Consider the following 19,235-nt stretch of genomic DNA (forward strand, 5'->3'; position numbering starts at 1 on the left):
CTCCATCTTGAAAACATTGCATTTTGGCCTCAACTACTCTCTGTTGCACAGAATTCCCTAGGCCCACCAAACTCTGGGTGAAGACATTTCTCATCTCCGTCCTAAATCCGTCCCTTTATCCTTTGATTGTGATTCCTAGTTTTAAACTCCCTGGTCATCAAGAGTATCGGTCCGCCTCCCCCTCTCTCCCTATTTATTTCAGAATCTTCTCCCCACCCCCCTTTTCTGATGAAGGGTCTCGGCCCAAAACATCAGCTTTTGTGCTCCTGAGATGCTGCTTGGCCTGCTGTGTTCATCCAGCTCCACACTTTATTATCTCAGATTCTCCAGCATCTGCAGTTCATTAATGTTTATCTCTGATCAAGAATATCCTTCCTGTTTTGCCAAAGGGTTCTCTGCAATGTTAATCTGCCTTTCCCAGTGCTGACAGACAAGCTACATGCTTAATGCTTGTTTAAAAATATCTATTAGAGTCATAGAGCTGTACAGCACGGAAACAGACCCTTCAGTCCAACTCGTCCATGCTGACCAGATATCCTAAATTAATCTAGTCCTATTTGTCAGCATTTGGCCCATATCCCACTAAACCCTTCTTATTCATAGATCCATCCAGGTGCCTCTTAAATGTTGTAATTCTAACAGCCTCCACTATTATTTCTGGCAGCTCGTTCCATACAAGCACTGCCCTCTGCATGGAAAAGCTGCCCCTTGGGTCCCTTTTAAATCTTTCCCCCTTAAACCTATGCTGTCTAGTTTTGGACGACACTGCACTGGGGAATAGACCTTGGCGATCCATCCTACCTATACCCCTCACGATCTATAAATCTGTACAAGGTCACCCCTCCGCCTCCGATGCTCCAGGGAATCAGCACCAGCCTATTCAGCCTCCCCCTATAGCTCTAACCCTGGCAATATCCTTGTAAATCTGTTCTGAACCCTTTCAAGTTTCATAATATTCTTCCTATTGTAGGGAGACCAGAAATGAACATAGTATTCCAGAAGTGACCCAACCAATATCCTGTATAGCTGTATGATGATTTTCCAACTCCTACACTCAATGTACTGACCAATAAAGGAAAGCATACCAAATGCCTTCTTCACTTTCCTGTCTAGTCTACTTTCAAGGAACTATGAACCTGCACTCCAAGGTCTCTTTGTTCAGCAACACTCCCCAGGACCTTCCCATTGAGGTGTGCAAGTCCTGCCCTGATTTGCCTTTCCGAAACGCAGTGCCTCACATTTATCTAAATTAAACTCCATCTGCTGCTCCTCGGTCCATTGGCCCATCTGATCAAGATCCTGTTGAACTCTTGAGGTAACCTTCATCACTGTCCACTACACCTCCAATTTTGGTGTCATCTGCAAACTTAACAACCATGCCTATGTTCGCATCAAAATCATTTATATAAATTACAAAAAGCAGTGAATCTCCAATATTTTGCTTTTACAACTGGGAAATATGTAAAACATGCAAGTATTTTCTTCAATCTGCTTTCTGCTGCTCTGTCCCATGACTCAGAAGACACTGACCTTTCTGTCCCGTTTGGTGCAGGCCCAATGCCTTCAGATAGCGAATGCTTGTGCTTTTATCCTTGGGATTCAGAGGGTTTTTCTTTGTTTGTCGCACCACTTTTGAGAATGCCAGTTTCATGTGTTGTTCTACAGTCTTCAACAGGAAGTACCTTATTGGAAAGACAGAGTCAGATTCTGTAGAAATGTCCTAATTCCCAAACAGTTTGCAAGAAACAGACCATTTGCTTCCCAAACAGAAACTTGTCATATTAAGCTTCAGCAGCACCCAAGCTAACCTCTGAGCCTAGGTGGAGATGCAATCAACACTCTGCTTAAGGGAGGAGAATAACATTGTCTCAACTGTTTATGTTGCTCATGTAGTAAAAAAGATTAAAGACTAAAATCTTTAGTTAGCACAGTCCTCACGGTACAGGAAACTGATTACGCTTCCTCATTCAATAAATGTTCCTTGTTTTCAAACAATAGCACTGATGATATAAGCAGCTTTTCTGGTTCAAAACAAGTTACCATTCTTGTAATGAAGTGCACCTATAAAATGACCATGATTCTCAGGTTTTCAGGAACTTGTTACATTAACAGTTCATTTAGCATTCCTTAAACTAGTGGATTATGGAACCTTTTTTGCACAGTAAGATGTAATAAGCCCTTCATTTAAGAAGTCAATACATTTCTAGTAAAGTTCTGTAGAAATATAAAAACAGCTGAAGATAAAGGTTCTTTGCTTCTGCAAGATATTTGGAACTAACAAATGAATATGCAGCTATCAATTTTATTTAAATCAGAAAATAAGGTCACACAGATACACCTAAGGCATGATGAAGGAAGCAGTTTGGGTCATCAGCCCCATTGTTCTACTTCTTATCACTGGTGCTCAAAGATTGCTATCCCTTATTACGGGAGAAACTGAACACAGAAGGATGTTATACTTCAATTATAAAAGGCACTGTTACTTGTTATGAAACCATGCAAAAACCCTTACAATGTCTGGTTTTAAAACACAGTTCCTTCCTCATTTCAGCCCAGAATCTCAAAGGCAACTAGCAACGAGCAATAAATGCTGGCTCTGCCAGCATCACCCAAAGTGAATTTTAAAAAGAAATGCAAACAAAAATACAAATTTTCCACAGTAACAAAGAGCTAAAATAATCAACAGTTCACAGCATCAGAGAGAAAACTAGAAAATATTGTGTGCGGGCTCTTCATATTTGAAATAAATAAATAAACAAACAAATAACAATGAGGAATTTCAGGGTTAATAACTTAAAGGGAAACTCACTTGGTGTTGAAAAACATGAGAGTTGTAAGAAGGGTGGAAGGTGAATGAGCACCAAGTTGCTTGCATTCCCACAACATCTCCTCTGTGATGTGGCTGGGGATCATATAACCTATTAAGGAAGTAATACATTTACTGTCAGACTCGAAACGGTTTTCCAGTATCATAAATTGGCACGAATGCTGAACTCCCAGTCAGGTTGTGAATATCGAATGTTGAATTTAATGTTTGATTTACATTCTTTTTCTAGAGATTATTCAGTCAGTTCAAGATCCAGTTGTTGAATTAACATTTACAGCACAGAACGAAAAGATGCAGTTAACAAAAACAAAGTTGTTGTAAGAGGCTTTTTTAAAAAAAACAAAGTATCTTGAAAGAAATAAAACTAGAAATTGCTGGAAAATCCAGCAGGTCTGGCAACATCAGAGGAGAAATCAGAGCTGCGTTTCAGGTCCAGTGAGCCTTCTTCCCGAGAACCCCTTCTTTGTTGTTCTGAAAAAGGGTCACTTGACCTGAAATATCAACTCTTATTTCTCTCCACAGATGCTACCAAACCTACGAACATTATCCAGGAATTAGTTTTTGTCTCAGATTTCCAGCGTTCACAGTTCTTTCAGTTTCTTTTTATTTTGGAAGAAACTCTGGCAGTTTCAATTTCAGATAATCTCAAAATTCTGAAAAAGCAAAGTAGGAAATTACATGTACTTCCTACTAAAGTCTATATGTACACTCAAAAATGCAGTCTGCACATTCAAGAGATAAACTCTAAATTCCTCCCACCCCCCACCAATATTTTGTGCTGAAATGTAAACTGTAGTCTACTTGTGTGAATGCACACGAAAACCTGACAAAAATGCCACTTGGATGTATTTTTCATTATGATTCATTCAGCAGTAAGTACTGTTTTAAAAAACAAAACTTACAATTATATTGTTTAAAAAGTTGCCAATATCCATTTCTTATGTTTCCTGACAGAGAAATACACTCTTAGATATTCACCTACCCAAAGAGCTGACCTGAGGTTGCCAATCTTTCAACACCTCCTGTAGCTTCTCTGTAAACTTTGTGTAGTAGATATCTGAAAATATATCATCCACCCTGCCATTTTCAAATAGGTACTGAAAATTAAAACATAAACAGTGAAATAATTGAGATAGTTCCCACAAAACCGCAGTAGATACAGGTAATACTTCTGCTATCTGTACACTGACATAAAATTGCCTGGCTCAATAGTCTCTCAGAGAAGGAAATCTGCCAGCTTCACCTGGTCCGGCCTATACATAATTGCAGAACCACAGCAATAAGGTTGACTCTCAGCTGCCCTCTGAAATGGCTGCATAACCCACTCAGTTACATCAATTGGTAGAAAGTCTTAAAAAAGTGAAACTGGACACACCACCTGGCATTGACCTTGACTCCAAAAATGTTGTCAAGGAGAATACTGAGAGACAGGCTACTAGACTAGGTGGGATTGAGGTTCACAAGGAAGAGGTATTAGAAATCCTTCAGCGGGTGAAGATACATAAGTCCCCAGGGCCGGATGGGATTTATCCTCGGATCCTCTGGGAAGCCAGGGAGGAGATTGCCGAGCCTTTGGCATTGATCTTTAACTTGTCATTGTCTACAGGAATAGTGCCAGATGACTGGAGGATAGCAAATGTGGTTCCCCTGTTCAAGAAGGGGAGTAGAGACAACCCTGGTAATTATCAGCCAGGTGAGCCTTACCTCAGTTGTTGGTAAAGTGTTGGAAAAGGTTATAAGGGATAGGGTTTATCATCTAGAAAAGAATAAATTGATTAGGGATAGTCAGCATGGTTTTGTGAAGGGAAGGTCGTGCCTCACAAACCTTATTGAGTTCTTTGAGAAGGTGACCAAACAGGTAGATGAGAGTATAAGATAATAAAACGTGAGGCTGGATGAACACAGCAGGCCAAGCAGCATCTCAGGAGCACAAAAGCTGACGTTTCGGGCCTAGACCCTTCATCAGAGAGGGGGATGGGGGGAGGGAACTGGAATAAATAGGGAGAGAGGGGGAGGCGGACCGAAGATGGAGAGTAAAGAAGATAGGTGGAGAGGGTGTAGGTGGGGAGGTAGGGAGGGGATAGGTCAGTCCAGGGAAGACGGACAGGTCAAGGAGGTGGGATGAGGTTAGTAGGTAGCTGGGGGTGCGGCTTGGGGTGGGAGGAAGGGATGGGTGAGAGGAAGAACCGGTTAGGGAGGCAGAGACAGGTTGGACTGGTTTTGGGATGCAGTGGGTGGGGGGGAAGAGCTGGGCTGGTTGTGTGGTGCAGTGGGGGGAGGGGATGAACTGGGCTGGTTTAGGGATGCAGTGGGGGAAGGGGAGATTTTGAAACTGGTGAAGTCCACATTGATAGAGTAAACCGGTTGATGTGGTGTATACGGATTTCAGCAAGGCGTTCGATAAGGTTCCCCACAGTAGGCTATTGTACAAAATGCGGAGGAATGGAATTGTGGGAGATACAGCAGTTTGGATCAGAAATTGGCTTGCTGAAAGAAGACAGAGGGTGGTAGTTGATGGGAAATGTTCATCCTGGAAACCAGTTACTAGTGGTGTACCACAAGGGTCGGTGTTGGGTCCACTGCTGTTTGTCATTTTTATAAACGACCTGGATGAGGGCGTAGAAGGATGGGTTAGTAAATTTGCAGACGACACTAAGGTCGGTGGAATTGTGGATAGTGACGAAGGATGCTGTAGGTTGCAGAGAGACATAGATAAGCTGCAGAGCTGGGCTGAGAGGTGGCAAATGGAGTTTAATGCAGACAAGTGTGAGGTGATGCACTTTGGTAGGAGTTAACAGAAGGCAAAGTACTGGGCTAATGGTAAGATTCTTAGCAGTGTAGATGAGCAGAGAGATCTCGGTGTCCACGTACACAGATCCTTGAAAGTTGCCACCCAGGTTGACAGAGCTGTTAAGAAGGCATACAGTGTTTTAGCTTTTATTAATAGAGGGATCGAGTTCTGGAACCAAGAGGTTATGGTGAAGCTGTACAAAACTCTGATGCGGCCGCACTTGGAGTATTGCGTACAGTTCTGGTCACCGCATTATAAGAAGGATGTGGAAGCTTTGGAAAGGGTGCAGAGGAGATTTACTAGGATGTTGCCTGGTATGGAGGGAAGTTCTTACGAGGAAAGGCTGAAGGACTTGAGGCTGTTTTCGTTAGAGAGAAGAAGGTTGAGAGGTGACTTAATTGAAACATATAAAATAATCAGAGGGTTAGATAGGGTGGATAGGGAGAGCCTTTTTCCTGGGATGGTGACGGCGAGCATGAGGGGGCATAGCTTTAAATTGAGGGGTGAAAGATATAGGACAGATGTCAGAGGTAGTTTCTTTACTCAGAGTAGTAAGGGAATGGAATGCTTTGCCTGCAACGGTAGTAGATTCGCCAACTTTAGGTACATTTAAGTCGTCATTGGATAAGCATATGGACGTACATGGAATAGTGTGGATTAGAAGGGCTTGAGATCAGTATGACAGGTCAGCACAACATCGAGGGCCGAAGGGCCTGTACTGTACTGTAATGTTCTATGTAAAGGAAAGGATGACAGAAAGAGCCCTGTTGACCCTGCAAAGTCTCCCTTAATATCATCTAGGGGCTAGTGTCAAAAATTGGGAGAGCTGTCCCACAGAACAGTTGAGCAACAGCCCAACATAGTCATACTTATGGAATCATACCTTACATTAAATGTCCCAGACACCACTAACACCAGCCCTGGATGTGTCCTGTCTCACCAGCAGAATAGACCCAATAGAGGTGGCAGCTCAGCGGTATATGGTCAGTAGGGAGCTACCCTGGGAGTTTTTTTTTTTAAAAACTCACTTGTGGAAATCGCTGGCTGGGCCAGCATTTATTGCCTGTTCCTATCTGCCCTTGAGAAGGAGGTGATGAGCTGCCCTCTTGAACTGCTGCAGATGGACCAATAATACCCTTGGGGAGTGAATTCTAGGATTCTGACCCAGTGACAATGAATGAACAACAACATATGGTTGTGTATGTTGGTTTGGAAGGTTGTGTCTAAGAATCTTTGATGAATTTCTGCAGTGTATCTTGCAGATAATACACACTGGTGCTACTGTGTGTCAGTGGTGGAGGGTGTGAATTTTGTAGATGTAGTGCCAGTCAAGCAGGCTGCTTTGTCCTGATGGTGTTGAGTTTCTTGAGTAATGTTGGAGCTGCACCCATCCAGGCAAGTGGAGTGTATTCCTGCTTTACGTCTTGTAAATAGTGGACAGTCAGGAGGGGAGTTACTTGCTGCAGTATTCCTAGGCTCTGACCTGCTACTTCGTTTATGTGGTGAGTCTAGTTGAGTCTCTGGTCAGTGGCGATCCCAAGTATGTCGATGGCGGGGGATTCAGTGATGGTAACATGATTGAATATCAAGGGGCAGTGATTAGATTGCATCTTATTAGAGATGATCATTGCCTGGCATTTGTGTGGCGAGACGCACTCAAGTATTTTTCCTGTCCTCCCTCTCCTTGTAGAGTTTGTGGTTACCTTCTGCTGTGTCTCCTCCTCCCCCCCTTTTCCCCTTCCAGCCACTAGGGGCCAAACTTCACTATACTGGATATGAACAACATCCTAGGAGCAACAATATATCAGGAAATGGAAGGGACTCCAGAAAATCAGAATCACCAGAAAACCGATGCTGAGTATATTGCATGGTGACTCAGTGGTTAGCCCTGCTGCCTCACAACTTCAGGACCCAGGTTCGATTCCAACCTCAGGTGAATGCTTGCGTGGAATTTTCACATTCTCCCCGTGTCTGCGAGGTCTTCCTCCGGGTGCTCTGGTTTCCTCAAGTCCAAAGATGTGCGGGTTTGGTGGATTGGCTGGGGAAAATTGCCCTGAAGAGTCCAGGGATGTGTAGGCTAGGTAGGTTAGATAAATGCAGGGTTACAGGCATAGGTTAGAGGGCTAGGTCTGGGTGGGCTCTGCGGAGGGTTGGTGAAGGCTCGATAGGCTGAATAGCCTCTTTCTGTAGGGATTCTATGATTTTATCGTGAGAACGTGCAATTTGCTACCACAGGAGTTCTAGGCAAATAACATGGAAGGCATTTGGAATCTTGGATGAGGCACAGAACAAAGCCATTTGGTCAGAGACACAGAGCACGAAACAGACTCCATGCCAACAATAATCCCAAACTAAACTAGTCCTGCTGCCTGTGCTTGGCCCATATTCCTTCAATGTAATAATGACAGGTTGCTGGATAAATACATTAAATGGAAAGGAGAAGAAAATGTTGAAAGTAAGAGCTGAGGTAAATAAGGTGGTAGACATGCTCGCCGAGCTGATGGGTTTGGTTGCAAACATTTCGTCACCTTGCTGAATGACATCAGTGTGTCTCTGGTGAAGTGTCAGTGAACTGAACAATCACAATCTCTTAATTCTTAATGAGACTTCATGACCCACCGCATCAACATCTGGAGGCTCACAACAAATGTACGCTATTTATCTTGATCATATTTGCAATTTGACATGCCCTATAAAAAAGGTGCTCAATGTTTGTCTCATGTCAATTCTGGATGTCAGACTACAAGTTGTACACAAAGTTTAATGGTTCTTCAAAAAAGTGGAATTTTGTGCTTTCATTCTCGAAATACGTACCTGGATCTCACATTTTACTTACCTTTAAAGAATAGTTGCTAGCCAGATTATAATATAAATGAGAGATCTGGTCTAGAATCATAATAATACATACATTGGGAACATCAGTTATGTGAAAACAATCCTTGTAATCTAATAGTACGATTCTGTATCCTTTCCCACTTAAAATGGTATACACACAGTCATTCTGACAATCAACTTCTGAGTGGCAGAGATTGTAAATTCAGGGTTTCAATGTGCATATTCAGACAAGTTGTACCTTTTGTATGCAGAGACATATGTAGTACACCATGTCAGGGTTGTATGCCTCACCCTCTGGATTTCGTGCTTCCTTTAGCATAAGACATAGCCCATAATTCAGTTCTGCTACAGCTGACGACAGAAGATCTTCCTGGAAGCGTAATGGTTGACGTCCTTGAAAGGGAAGAAAATGGCATTACAACCCAGCATATTGACTCATTAACTTCTACAGTCTCAGTAACACTGAAATTACTTGACACACAACAAAGATAGAGGTACACGTTACACTGGAATGGCTCTTCAGTTCGGCAATTATACAGAACAAATATATGAATTTGTTTCACATCTCACCAAATGCTGACTCTTCTAAGGTGATCTAAAGGGAGAAAAAGCCAGGTCAACATTTTGGCAGGAAAGTTTTTCCCCAGAACAGTGGCCAGAAAAGAAAAAAAGGACGAAATTACTTATATACCTATGTGTTAATACTTTCTCTTTGCAAGCAACTTCGGCAGTATTTTCAGTTTTTTTTTAAGTTCAAGAAATTCTAATCAGGGTAGCAAGCTAAAGTTGAAGAAACAACAGTGCGCGTGCTCAAAATTGCCTGTGGACACAGAGTTTACAATAATTTTTTTAATGTAAAACCCTGCACAAAAGCTGTAACGGCTTTCAACTTTGAAGATGGGACCATGTCCCATGTAATCCAGAAGGAAAAACAACCTACTTGTTATCTAAAGATTGAACAGTGGAAATAAAAAAGGTAAGCCAGAGTTCAATGAAGGAAAAGGAACCACCTGTTTTCATCAATGATCAGATAAAAAGGACAAATTACCCGAGGGATGCATAGCCATCGACTTGGCAGGAAGGTATCAGTCTGTGCCCCACCCACCACAAACCCCACTCCCCCCCAACACACACACACATTCAATATTTACGCAAATGAGACACTACTATTCTGAATTTCCCCAATTGATTTGTTCTTTTAAAAAAAAATGCAATACTGAACTCTTCAATAACAACTGCTAGAGCTTTGGAATTACCTGACCAAACTGAACACCCACTAGTCCACCCAAATTTTTATATTTCCCTATTTTGAGAAATGTCTTCAAGGTATTCTGCTCATATAAAAGGCCTTAATATGTTAACAGAATCATCATGTAGGTTAGTGCAATGAGCAAGCTGCTTCAGAGAGGCAGGAAGATCTTTGGTAGTAGGTCTAAGCCATAGGAAGCCCAAATGGATAGGGCTTGAAACTTTGACAGGAGTTTGAAGATTTCCCTTGGGGTTTTTAACTGCAGAAGTCTGAGGTATCATTCCTCCAACCCAAAACACTGTTGCATTTCAGTGCTGACCAACATTTTTTGACATGTTATTTCAGCTGTGATGCTACTTACTACCAATGGGAGCTGGCCTGTTCTCCGAGTCCTTCTCAAACTCTGCATTCTTGGTCTCTGCCCAACTTTTCCAGACACCAAGGCCTTCCTCAGGTTTCAAGGTATTTGGGAGAAGCACCTCTGGAGGTGGTGGAGGTGGAGATTCCACCTCAGCCACCTGCACTGATTGGGGCTGGAGACAAAAAGGAAAATGCTTTTAGGATGATTACAACACCATAATAAGTTAGAAAATATTCACTCCCTTTGAACAATTACAACAGAAAATTGGACGAGACTAATCAAATACATGCTACGTATTTCAACCTGCTTTATTTTGTAAGCATCAAATATATTAGGACCTAGGAACTATTTTTTTATTTGAGCTTCACTTTTCTAAAAAAAAAATCTTGCACCATTACCTTTTGATGCATATGTTAGGAGAAAGATGGTAACAATGGAAAGAGCACGCCCATTCAAGGACTAAGGAGGGAAATTATACGTAGAGCCACAGGAAGTGGGGGAGATCCTGAATGAATACTTTGTATTAGTTTTCACCAAAGAGAAGGACGTGACTAATGTTCAGGTCAGTGATGTGTGCGTGAATACTCTACAGAATGTCAACATATTGAAAGAGAAAGTTTTGGGAATTCTAAATTGCACTAAGAAAAAGAAGTCCCCAGGACCAGATGGGATCCACCCCAGATTACTCAGAGATGGAAGGAGAAAATAGCTGGGGCATTGGCAGATATCTTCACACCCTCGTTGAACACTGGTGAAGTTCCAGATGACTGGAAATTTGTGAATTTTGTTCCCTTGTTAAAAAAGGATGCAGGGATAATCCAGGAAACTATAGGCCGGTGAGCTTGATGTCTGTGGTGGGGAAGTTCTTGGAGAGGATACTGAGGGACAAGATATACACGATTTTGGAGGAAAATGAACTAGTTAGTGACAGGCAGCACGGTTTTGTCTGCGGAAGGTCACGTCTCAGCCATCTAATTGAATTGTTTGAAGAAGCAATGAGAATAATTGATGAGGGAAGGGCTGTGGATGTAGTTTATGTGGACTTTAGTAAGCATTTGGTAAAGTCCCACCTGGCAGATTGGTACAAAAACTAAAATCACAAGGGATTCGGGCTGGCCTGGCTAGGTGGACAGAAAACTGGCTTGGTCATAGAAGACACAGGGTAGTGGTGGAAGGATGTTTTTCAGAATGGAGACCAGTATATATAGTGCTGTTCTACAGGGGTCAGTCTTAGGTCCTCTGTTGTATATATAAATGATCCAGAGGAAAACATGGGTAGTCTGATAAACAAGTTTGCTGATGACATGAGGATTGGTGGAGTTGCTGATAGTACTAACCATTGTAAAACGGTACAACAGGTATGGATAGACTGGCAACTTGGGCACAGAAATGGCAGATGGAGTTTAACCCAGACAACTGAGGTGGTGATGCATTTTGGAGGATCAAATTTAGGTACAAATTATAATATAAATGGGAGAACCCTTAGGGGCACTAACATTCAGATGTATCTGGGTGTGCAGGTCCACAGTTCCCTAAAAGTGGCAACACAGATGGTCAAAGTGATTAAGAAAGCAAATAGCATGCTTGCCTTCATCAGCCAGGGCATGGAATACAACAGTTTCCAAAACATGCTGCAGCTATACAAAACTCTTGATATGCCGCATTTGGAGTATAGTGTGCAGTTTCGTCACCACATTACCAGAAGAATATGGAAGCTTTGAAGAGAGTGCAGAGAAGGTTCACCATGTTGTTGCCTGGTCTCCAGGGCATTGACAATGAGGAATGGTTAAAAAGACTAGGATTGTTTTCACTGGAAAAATGGCAGCTAAGGGGAGACCTAATAGAGGACTACAAAATTATGAGGCGCATAGATAGGATGGATAGTCAGAGGCATTTTCCCAGCATTGAAGTTTCAATTACGAGGGGGAAAGTTTGAGGGAGATGTGTGAGGCAAGTTTTTCCACACAGAGTGGTACCAGCCTGGAATGCACTACCAGAAGAGGTGGTGGATATGGGCACACCGAAGACATTTAAGTGGCACCTAGATAGGTACATGAACAGGGCGGGAATAGAGGGATACAGATTGAAAAATGGTAGGTTTGTTTTTAGATTAATTAGGGCATGATGATCGGCACAAGCTTGGAGGGCCAAAGGGCCTGTTCCTGTGCTGTACTTTCTCATTTGTTCATTTTTTGGATTTTAAGCAGAACTCTTTTCTTGGAAATGCATAGACTGCTCTTGTAGAGTAGAGACACCTGGTGTTTCGCAGTTAGCTTACTAATACTCTCATAAATGAATAAGATAGTTTCATCCTACATTTTGCACTCAGCTCAAACTGGACGGCATGATAAGTTTGCAAAAAAAGCCATTAAAATTCATAGCTACAAATCTAAAAAATTACTTGGTAAAATGCTATTGCATGACACAAGCACGAAATGTGTTACACAGCAGAACTCTTTCCGAATTCAAGGAATTTGGTGTGTCAATAAGTTCCAATTCCTGGCAATTGTTCTCCCACATATAATTATAACCTGAACCTTTGTGCACAGGACATACATTTTAAAATCTGTTAATGAAATGAAACTTGGAAGCATTGCAAACTATGAAGAGGACAACATAAAATTTCAAAAGGACACAGATGTGCTAGGGTAGTGGACAGACGGGTGACAGCTGAAGTGTGAGGTAATACATTTTACTGTGAAGCAAATCGTGAGTCAGTGCAATAAAAGGGTAAACTCTAAAGGGGCGTTGGAGCAAAGGAACCTCCGTATGTAAGAGCTGCGGACGCTGTGAATCAAGAACAAAAACAAAGTTGCTGGAAAAGGTCAGCAGGTCTGGCAGCATCTGCGAAGGAGAAAACAGGGTCCGGTGACCCTTCATCATGAGGAAGGGTCACTGGACCCGAAACGTTAACTCTTTTTCCCTTCACAGATGCTGCCAGACCTCCAGAATTTTTCCAGGAACTTTGTTTTATGTCTATGTATAGTCTATGAAGGATGGTAGGACGGATTAAGGGAGCCAGGATACTAGGCTTTATTAACAGAGACATAGGAAAGAAGCAAGGAGGTGATGCTGAACATGTATAAAGACACTAATTTGGCCTCAGCTGGAGTGTTGTGTAGAATTATGGGCGCCATACTGAAAGAAGGATGTGAAAGCACTGGAAACAGTGCTGAACAGGTTTACGAGAATGGTTACAGGAACAAGACACTGCTGATATGAAGGAAGATCAGATAAGTTGGGACCGTCTTCCCTGGAGAGGAGGCTGGATATTCAAAAATCAGGAGGAGGCTGGATATTCAAAATCAGGAGAAGTCTGTACAGAATAAACACAGATAAACAATCTGACCCATAAAATGGTTCAAGAATAAAAGGACAAATTTATATTAACTATTAAAAGTGACAAGAGGAAAAACATCTCACTAAGTGCTTAGAGTTGGCAATGCATTGCTCACTAGCACAATGAAGACATTCAAAAGGGAACTAACATAGTTATTTCCCTAATGTTTACAGAGTCAGGTTACTGACCTGTAGTCACTAGGATTTCACAAGATGTTTTCCCCTCAAGATGATGTTTGAAAGTTCTGCCAAAGATCTGTAGTTCAGGTTGTGGGCGAGGTTGTTGACTTGCTTGCCGAGTTGGCTTGATCTTGTTCACGAATGAGAACAAGGAAGTTCAGCAAGCAAGTCAACAACCCCAGGATGTTTGAAATCCTATGGTAGTAGGTTATTACTTTTCAAAATTAGAAAAGCCACAAAATATGAATCCCACAATTTTGTTATCTACAGGTACAAATGCAAGCATAACGGGAGCGCATAAATTTAGAGGTCTACAGCACAGTAAAAGGCTCTTCTACCCACCGAGTCCACAAAGACAAGTACCTAACTCTTCTAATTCCAATTTCCAGCATGTGGCCCACAGCCCTGTATGATGAAGGTGGTGATGATGATGATGATGTAGTAGAAATGTCGCTAGACATATGATTCAGAGGCTAAGAAAAATGCTCTACTAAATTTACAAATCTGGAACAGAGACCGCGAAGCCATCATTAACTGGTATAGAAATTATCACTGTACATTAATTTCCTTCAGGGTAGGAAATCTATCACACCCGATTTCTTTGGTCTACATGTAACTCAAAATCCACAATAATATACAAAAAAGAAAGAATGGCAGACGCTGAACATCAGAAACAAAAACAGAAACTGCCTGAAAAACTCAGCAAGTCTGGTGGCATCACTGGAGAGAAAGCAAAGCAAACATTTCGGGTCAAGCGACCCTTCTTCAAAGAGTCAGGGAGCTACTCCAGAAACTGTCTAGCTACTTAAATGCAGCATCGAATTCCAACTCCTTCACTCTTCAGATGCAATAACTGGATATGTTCCTGCAGAGGACAGATCCTTGTGCCTGAATGTATTTAGTTGCTAATAAATGAGTCACATTGTCAGGCTGACAGATTTTAGTTTTTAAAAAATTCTCCACACAATCAGAATTGTCCAGAAAATGTTGTCCAAACTTGGAATTATAGCTAACATCAAACAATACGATCAAAGATTTGTAAACACAGAGCGGTTGAGTACAGTCTGTATTCTGACTATTATGAACAGATGAAAGGCTGCACTATTTGACACAATTGGCCAGTCATTGGAATTTATATCCTATATAGCTGGCATTATACCAGGTCTAAAGCTCATATAATTCATTGCTCACTTGTATGGAAGGCAGAACATCATTTCGACTTGATAGCAGCATCCTGTTTGTGGAAAATAGTCTCGGTGCTACTGCATAATGATCACAGAATCCCTACAGTGCGGAACCAGGCTATTTCACCCAATGGGTCCACACTGACCCTCTGAACAGCATCCCACCCAGACCCATTCCCCCTACCTACCCCTGCATTCCCATGGCTAACCAGCCTAGCCTGCACTTTAGGCAATTTAGCACAGCCAATCTACCTAACTTACATATCTTTGGACTGTGGGAGGAAACTGGAGCACCTGGAGGAAACCCACGCAGACACAGTGGGGGAACATGCAAACTCCACACGGACAGTTGCCTGAGGGTGGAGTTGAACCTGGGTCCCTGGCGCTGTGAGGCAGCAGTGCTAACCACTGAGCCACCGTGTTGCCGTAATAGCAGTGTGACATGGTTAGCTTCACCAGTTGAAGAAATTTACTATTCTGTAGGATAAGAGCTATTCTGATCAGATCACGGCACGCTCTCTGTACTAAATACAATAATGAATTATTAATCTATTTATTCATTGACATGCAGGGGTCACTGGCTAGGCAGCATTTACTGCCCATCCCTAATTGCCCAGAGGGCAGTTAAGAGTCAACTACATTGCCGTGGGTCTGGAATCACATGCAGGCCAGCAAAACTACCACTAGGCCATCGCCTCACCTACGGGTCTAAGGCTACCACTTTCAGACCTAAGAAGTGCCTACTGTATGTCAAAATACCCTAGAGGGGTAGAGTATCTCAAGAATTTGCCTTGGGTACATTCTATTTGGAGGTGGTTACTTTTCTACATTGAAAGTTGCCAACTTCTAAATAGCTGCTTTATTTAAACACCCCATTAATCTTAAATTATTTCTCAACCAACTTTATTTAAAAATCACTGAATCCTCTTGGATGCACCCTCTCTAGTGAGGACAGATGCAGAGTACTTATTTAATACCCAAACTATTACAATGCCACCAGGGTCATTTTGACATCTTTTTCTGCCTCTCCAGCTGCCCCTAGGGTCATGCAATCATGACTGAATACTCACCAGTAAATCAGTTGTCCCATTACATATGCTTCAAGTTAAAAATACAATTCTTGTAGCAAAATAATCATTAGTCATTAAAGAGTCACTTGTTGGACTACAGCATTAAGCAATTCCCAAGGCGGCCACACTAATCAGAAAGGACTAGATGTAATATCTCCAAATTTGCAGATGACACAAAGCTGGTGGGACAGTGAACTGACAGGCGGTGGCGGCGGAAATGCAACATGATTTGGAGAGTCAGCCAATGCATGACAGATGAAGCATAATGCGGATAAGGGTGAGGTTATTCACTTTGGTAGTTAAAAATAAGAGGGCACATTATCTAAATGCACACAGATTGGGAATGGGGAGACAGGGGGTGTACAATGAGATCTGGATGCCCTGACACACCACAAAGTATGCACGCAGGTGCTGCATGCAGTGAAGTATTCTGAACTAGGGTCACCGGAACCAAAACATTAACTCTGCTTTCTCTCCACTGATGCTGCCTGAACTGCTGAGATTTTTTCCAGCAATTTCTGATTTTAGTTTAAGGTAAATGGTACTCTGGTGTCCATAGGGAAAGGATTTGAGTACAGGTGCAGAGATGTCTTACTTCATTTGTACAAGGCCTTTGTGAAACCACACCTGGAATATTCCTTCCCGGAGGATCTTCCGGCCATGGAGGAAGTGCAATAAGACTGTTTCCTGGGACGGCAGGACAGGGCTGATATATGAGGAGAGACTGGATGATTCAGGACTATATTCACTGTCATTTAGATGAACGATGGGTGGGGGTGTTCTCAAAACCCTACAATATTCCAAAAGGGACTGGTCAGGGTAAATGCAGGAAGCACGTTCCTGATGACCGGGGAGTCCAGAACCAGGGATCATAGTTTAGGACTGAGATGAGGAGACATTTCTTCACCCAGAGAGTCGTGAGCCTGAGGAATTCTCTGCCACAGAAAGTGGTTGAGGCCAAACCGCTAAACGTATTCAAGATTGAGTTATGTATTGTTTCTATGGCTAAAGAGATCAAAGGTTATGGGGAAAAAGCAGGAACAGACTAGTGGAGCAGGCCCAAATGTCTGAATGGTCTATTCCCGCTCATATTTTCTATGTTTCAAAATAGGTTGTAAGCAGGGGACTGGACCCAGAGAAGGGATCATACCTGATCATCATTTTGCCCAAAATCCACGTGTACAGACTTACAAGAGGAAATCACTCAGTAGAAACCAAAGCAAAATAGTTAATTTTACTTCCGGCATATTCTTTAATCAAAAGACATTTAATAGTTACCTGAGCCAGTTCAGCATAGTCTATGGTGGGTGATGACTGCCCTGTGCAACCCGATAACCCACTGTTAGCAGATCTCAACTGCTCTGTGATTTTTCAAAACGCAGAATCAAACAGCTCATCTCTCTTACCTGTAGTTGTGGCTGCTGCGGCTGATGTTGCTGCTGGGGATCCCACAGCTGCATTGATTGTGCCTGTGCCTGGTATGGTCCTCCCACTGCTTGTACTGCCACTGGAATATGAATGTTGCCATTCATGAACTGTGCTGGAAAGATGGTATTGGCCAGCGTATGTACCACCTCCTCATGAGAGTTCTTCATAACAGATCCAGAGGTCACCAATTTATCTTTGTCATCCTCCAACTTCACAGCTGCTACAGCCGTAGGTGAACCACCAACTTGCACAACATTGTAGGCCTCCTGAGGGATGGTTACATGTGTGGCACTTTGCTGCTGAATATCAGTACAAGGTTGTGTAGAATAAACAGGGATAGCCCATGTTTCCCCACTAGGGCTGGTAATTGTACCAGCTGCTGTCGTGTAGAGGTGACCACTGTCCACTGTCAAAAGGTCAGGTCTTAGAGACACATACCCTTGCTGCTGTCCTTGTGGAATAGCTAGCACCGTGGCTACAGGCTGCCCGGTAATAGTGTATGAAACAGTGATTGGCATGTCCACCTTGCGCTTTTTAACTGGCTGGAGTACATTTGATGTACTGGACCGCCGTTCCCCTTCACGAGGTGATCCTTGTTGTTGAGTAGGAGAAAGTGAGCTCACTGTTTGAATCTGAATTTGTTGAGTTTGGCCAGAGACGAGCTGAGCTTGAATATGCTGGTGCTGAATGTGTTCGTCAGAGATTTCTGAGGTTTGCATTTGCTGGGAAGGCTGAATGTGCTGAACAGAGATCTGAGTGGCCTGGAGCTGCTGAGCTGTGGTAGGGCTATGCATGGCCTGAATCTGTGAAGACTGCTGTTGTTGGGCAGTAACTGGTTGTGACTGTACCTGGACCTGAATCTGATCAGATGATGGATGGAGCTGGGGAGACAGCTGTTGTGTGGAGACGTGCTGGGGTGATTGCTGCACCTGAACCTGAACCTGGAAGAAACAAGACAACCACATTCATTTGGCAATAGGCTTCGGCATTCTATCCTTGAAAAACATCCTAGCTATTTATTTGCAGCCATTTAAAAACATGAACAGAGATAGAACATAGAACATTACAGCACAGTACAGGCCCTTCGGCCCTCGATGTTGTGCCGACCTGTTATACCAATCTCAAGCCCATCTAACCTACACTATTCCATGTACGTCCATATGCTTGTCCAATGACGACTTGAACGTACCTAAAGTTGGCGAATCTACTACCGTTGCAGGCAAAGCGTTCCATTCCCTTACTACTCTGAGTAAAGGAACTACCTCTGACATCTGTCTTATATCTTTCACCCCTCAATTTAAAGCTATGCCCCCTCGTGCTCGCCATCACCATCCTAGGAAAAAGGCTCTCCCTATCCACCCTATCTAACCCTCTGATTATTTTATATGTTTCAATTAAGTCACCTCTCAACCTTCTTCTCTCTAATGAAAACAGCCTCAAGTCCCTCAGCCTTTCCTCGTAAGACCTTCCCTCCATACCAGGCAACATCCTAGTAAATCTCCTCTGCACCCTTTCCAAAGCTTCCACATCCTTCTTATAATGCGGTGACCAGAACTGTACACAATACTCCAAGTGCGGCCGCACCAGAGTTTTGTACAGCTTCACCATAACCTCTTGGTTCCGGAACTCGATCCCTCTATTAATAAAAGTTAAAACACTGTATGCCTTCTTAACAGCCCTATCAACCTGGGTGGCAACTTTCAAGGATCTGTGTACATGGACACCGGAGATCTCTCTGCTCAGCTACACTGTTAAGAATCTTACCATTAGCCCTGTACTTTGCCTTCCGGTTACTCCTACCAAAGTGCATCACCTCACACTTGTCTGCATTAAACTCCATTTGCCACCTCTCAGCCCAGCTCTGCAGCTTATCTATGAAGAATAAGTTGAATACATGGTAAAACTTTACTTAAAATGGATTCTACAATGAAGCTGAACAATCGTGAAGGCTTTTGCTGAGTAATTAATGTT

General features: G+C 42.7%; 1 protein-coding gene across 3 annotated transcripts in view; it reads right to left on the reverse strand.

Moving 5' to 3' along the window:
• LOC125460355 (transcriptional regulator QRICH1-like) overlaps nt 1-19,235 on the reverse strand; it is a 71,369-nt gene that overhangs the window by 21,522 nt on the left and 30,612 nt on the right. For all 3 annotated transcript variants that reach the window (XM_048547765.2, XM_048547764.2, XM_048547763.2), the window contains exons 3-8: nt 17,243-18,205; nt 10,064-10,235; nt 8,692-8,846; nt 3,810-3,924; nt 2,810-2,918; nt 1,531-1,682 (exon numbers count right to left, since the gene is read on the reverse strand). In XM_048547765.2, the coding sequence (XP_048403722.1) occupies nt 1,531-1,682; nt 2,810-2,918; nt 3,810-3,924; nt 8,692-8,846; nt 10,064-10,235; nt 17,243-18,205 (1,666 nt within the window). The remainder of the gene's footprint in view (nt 1-1,530; nt 1,683-2,809; nt 2,919-3,809; nt 3,925-8,691; nt 8,847-10,063; nt 10,236-17,242; nt 18,206-19,235) is intronic.

The sequence above is a fragment of the Stegostoma tigrinum genome, chromosome 11, assembly GCF_030684315.1.
Source record: "Stegostoma tigrinum isolate sSteTig4 chromosome 11, sSteTig4.hap1, whole genome shotgun sequence".
NCBI lineage: Eukaryota > Metazoa > Chordata > Chondrichthyes > Orectolobiformes > Stegostomatidae > Stegostoma > Stegostoma tigrinum.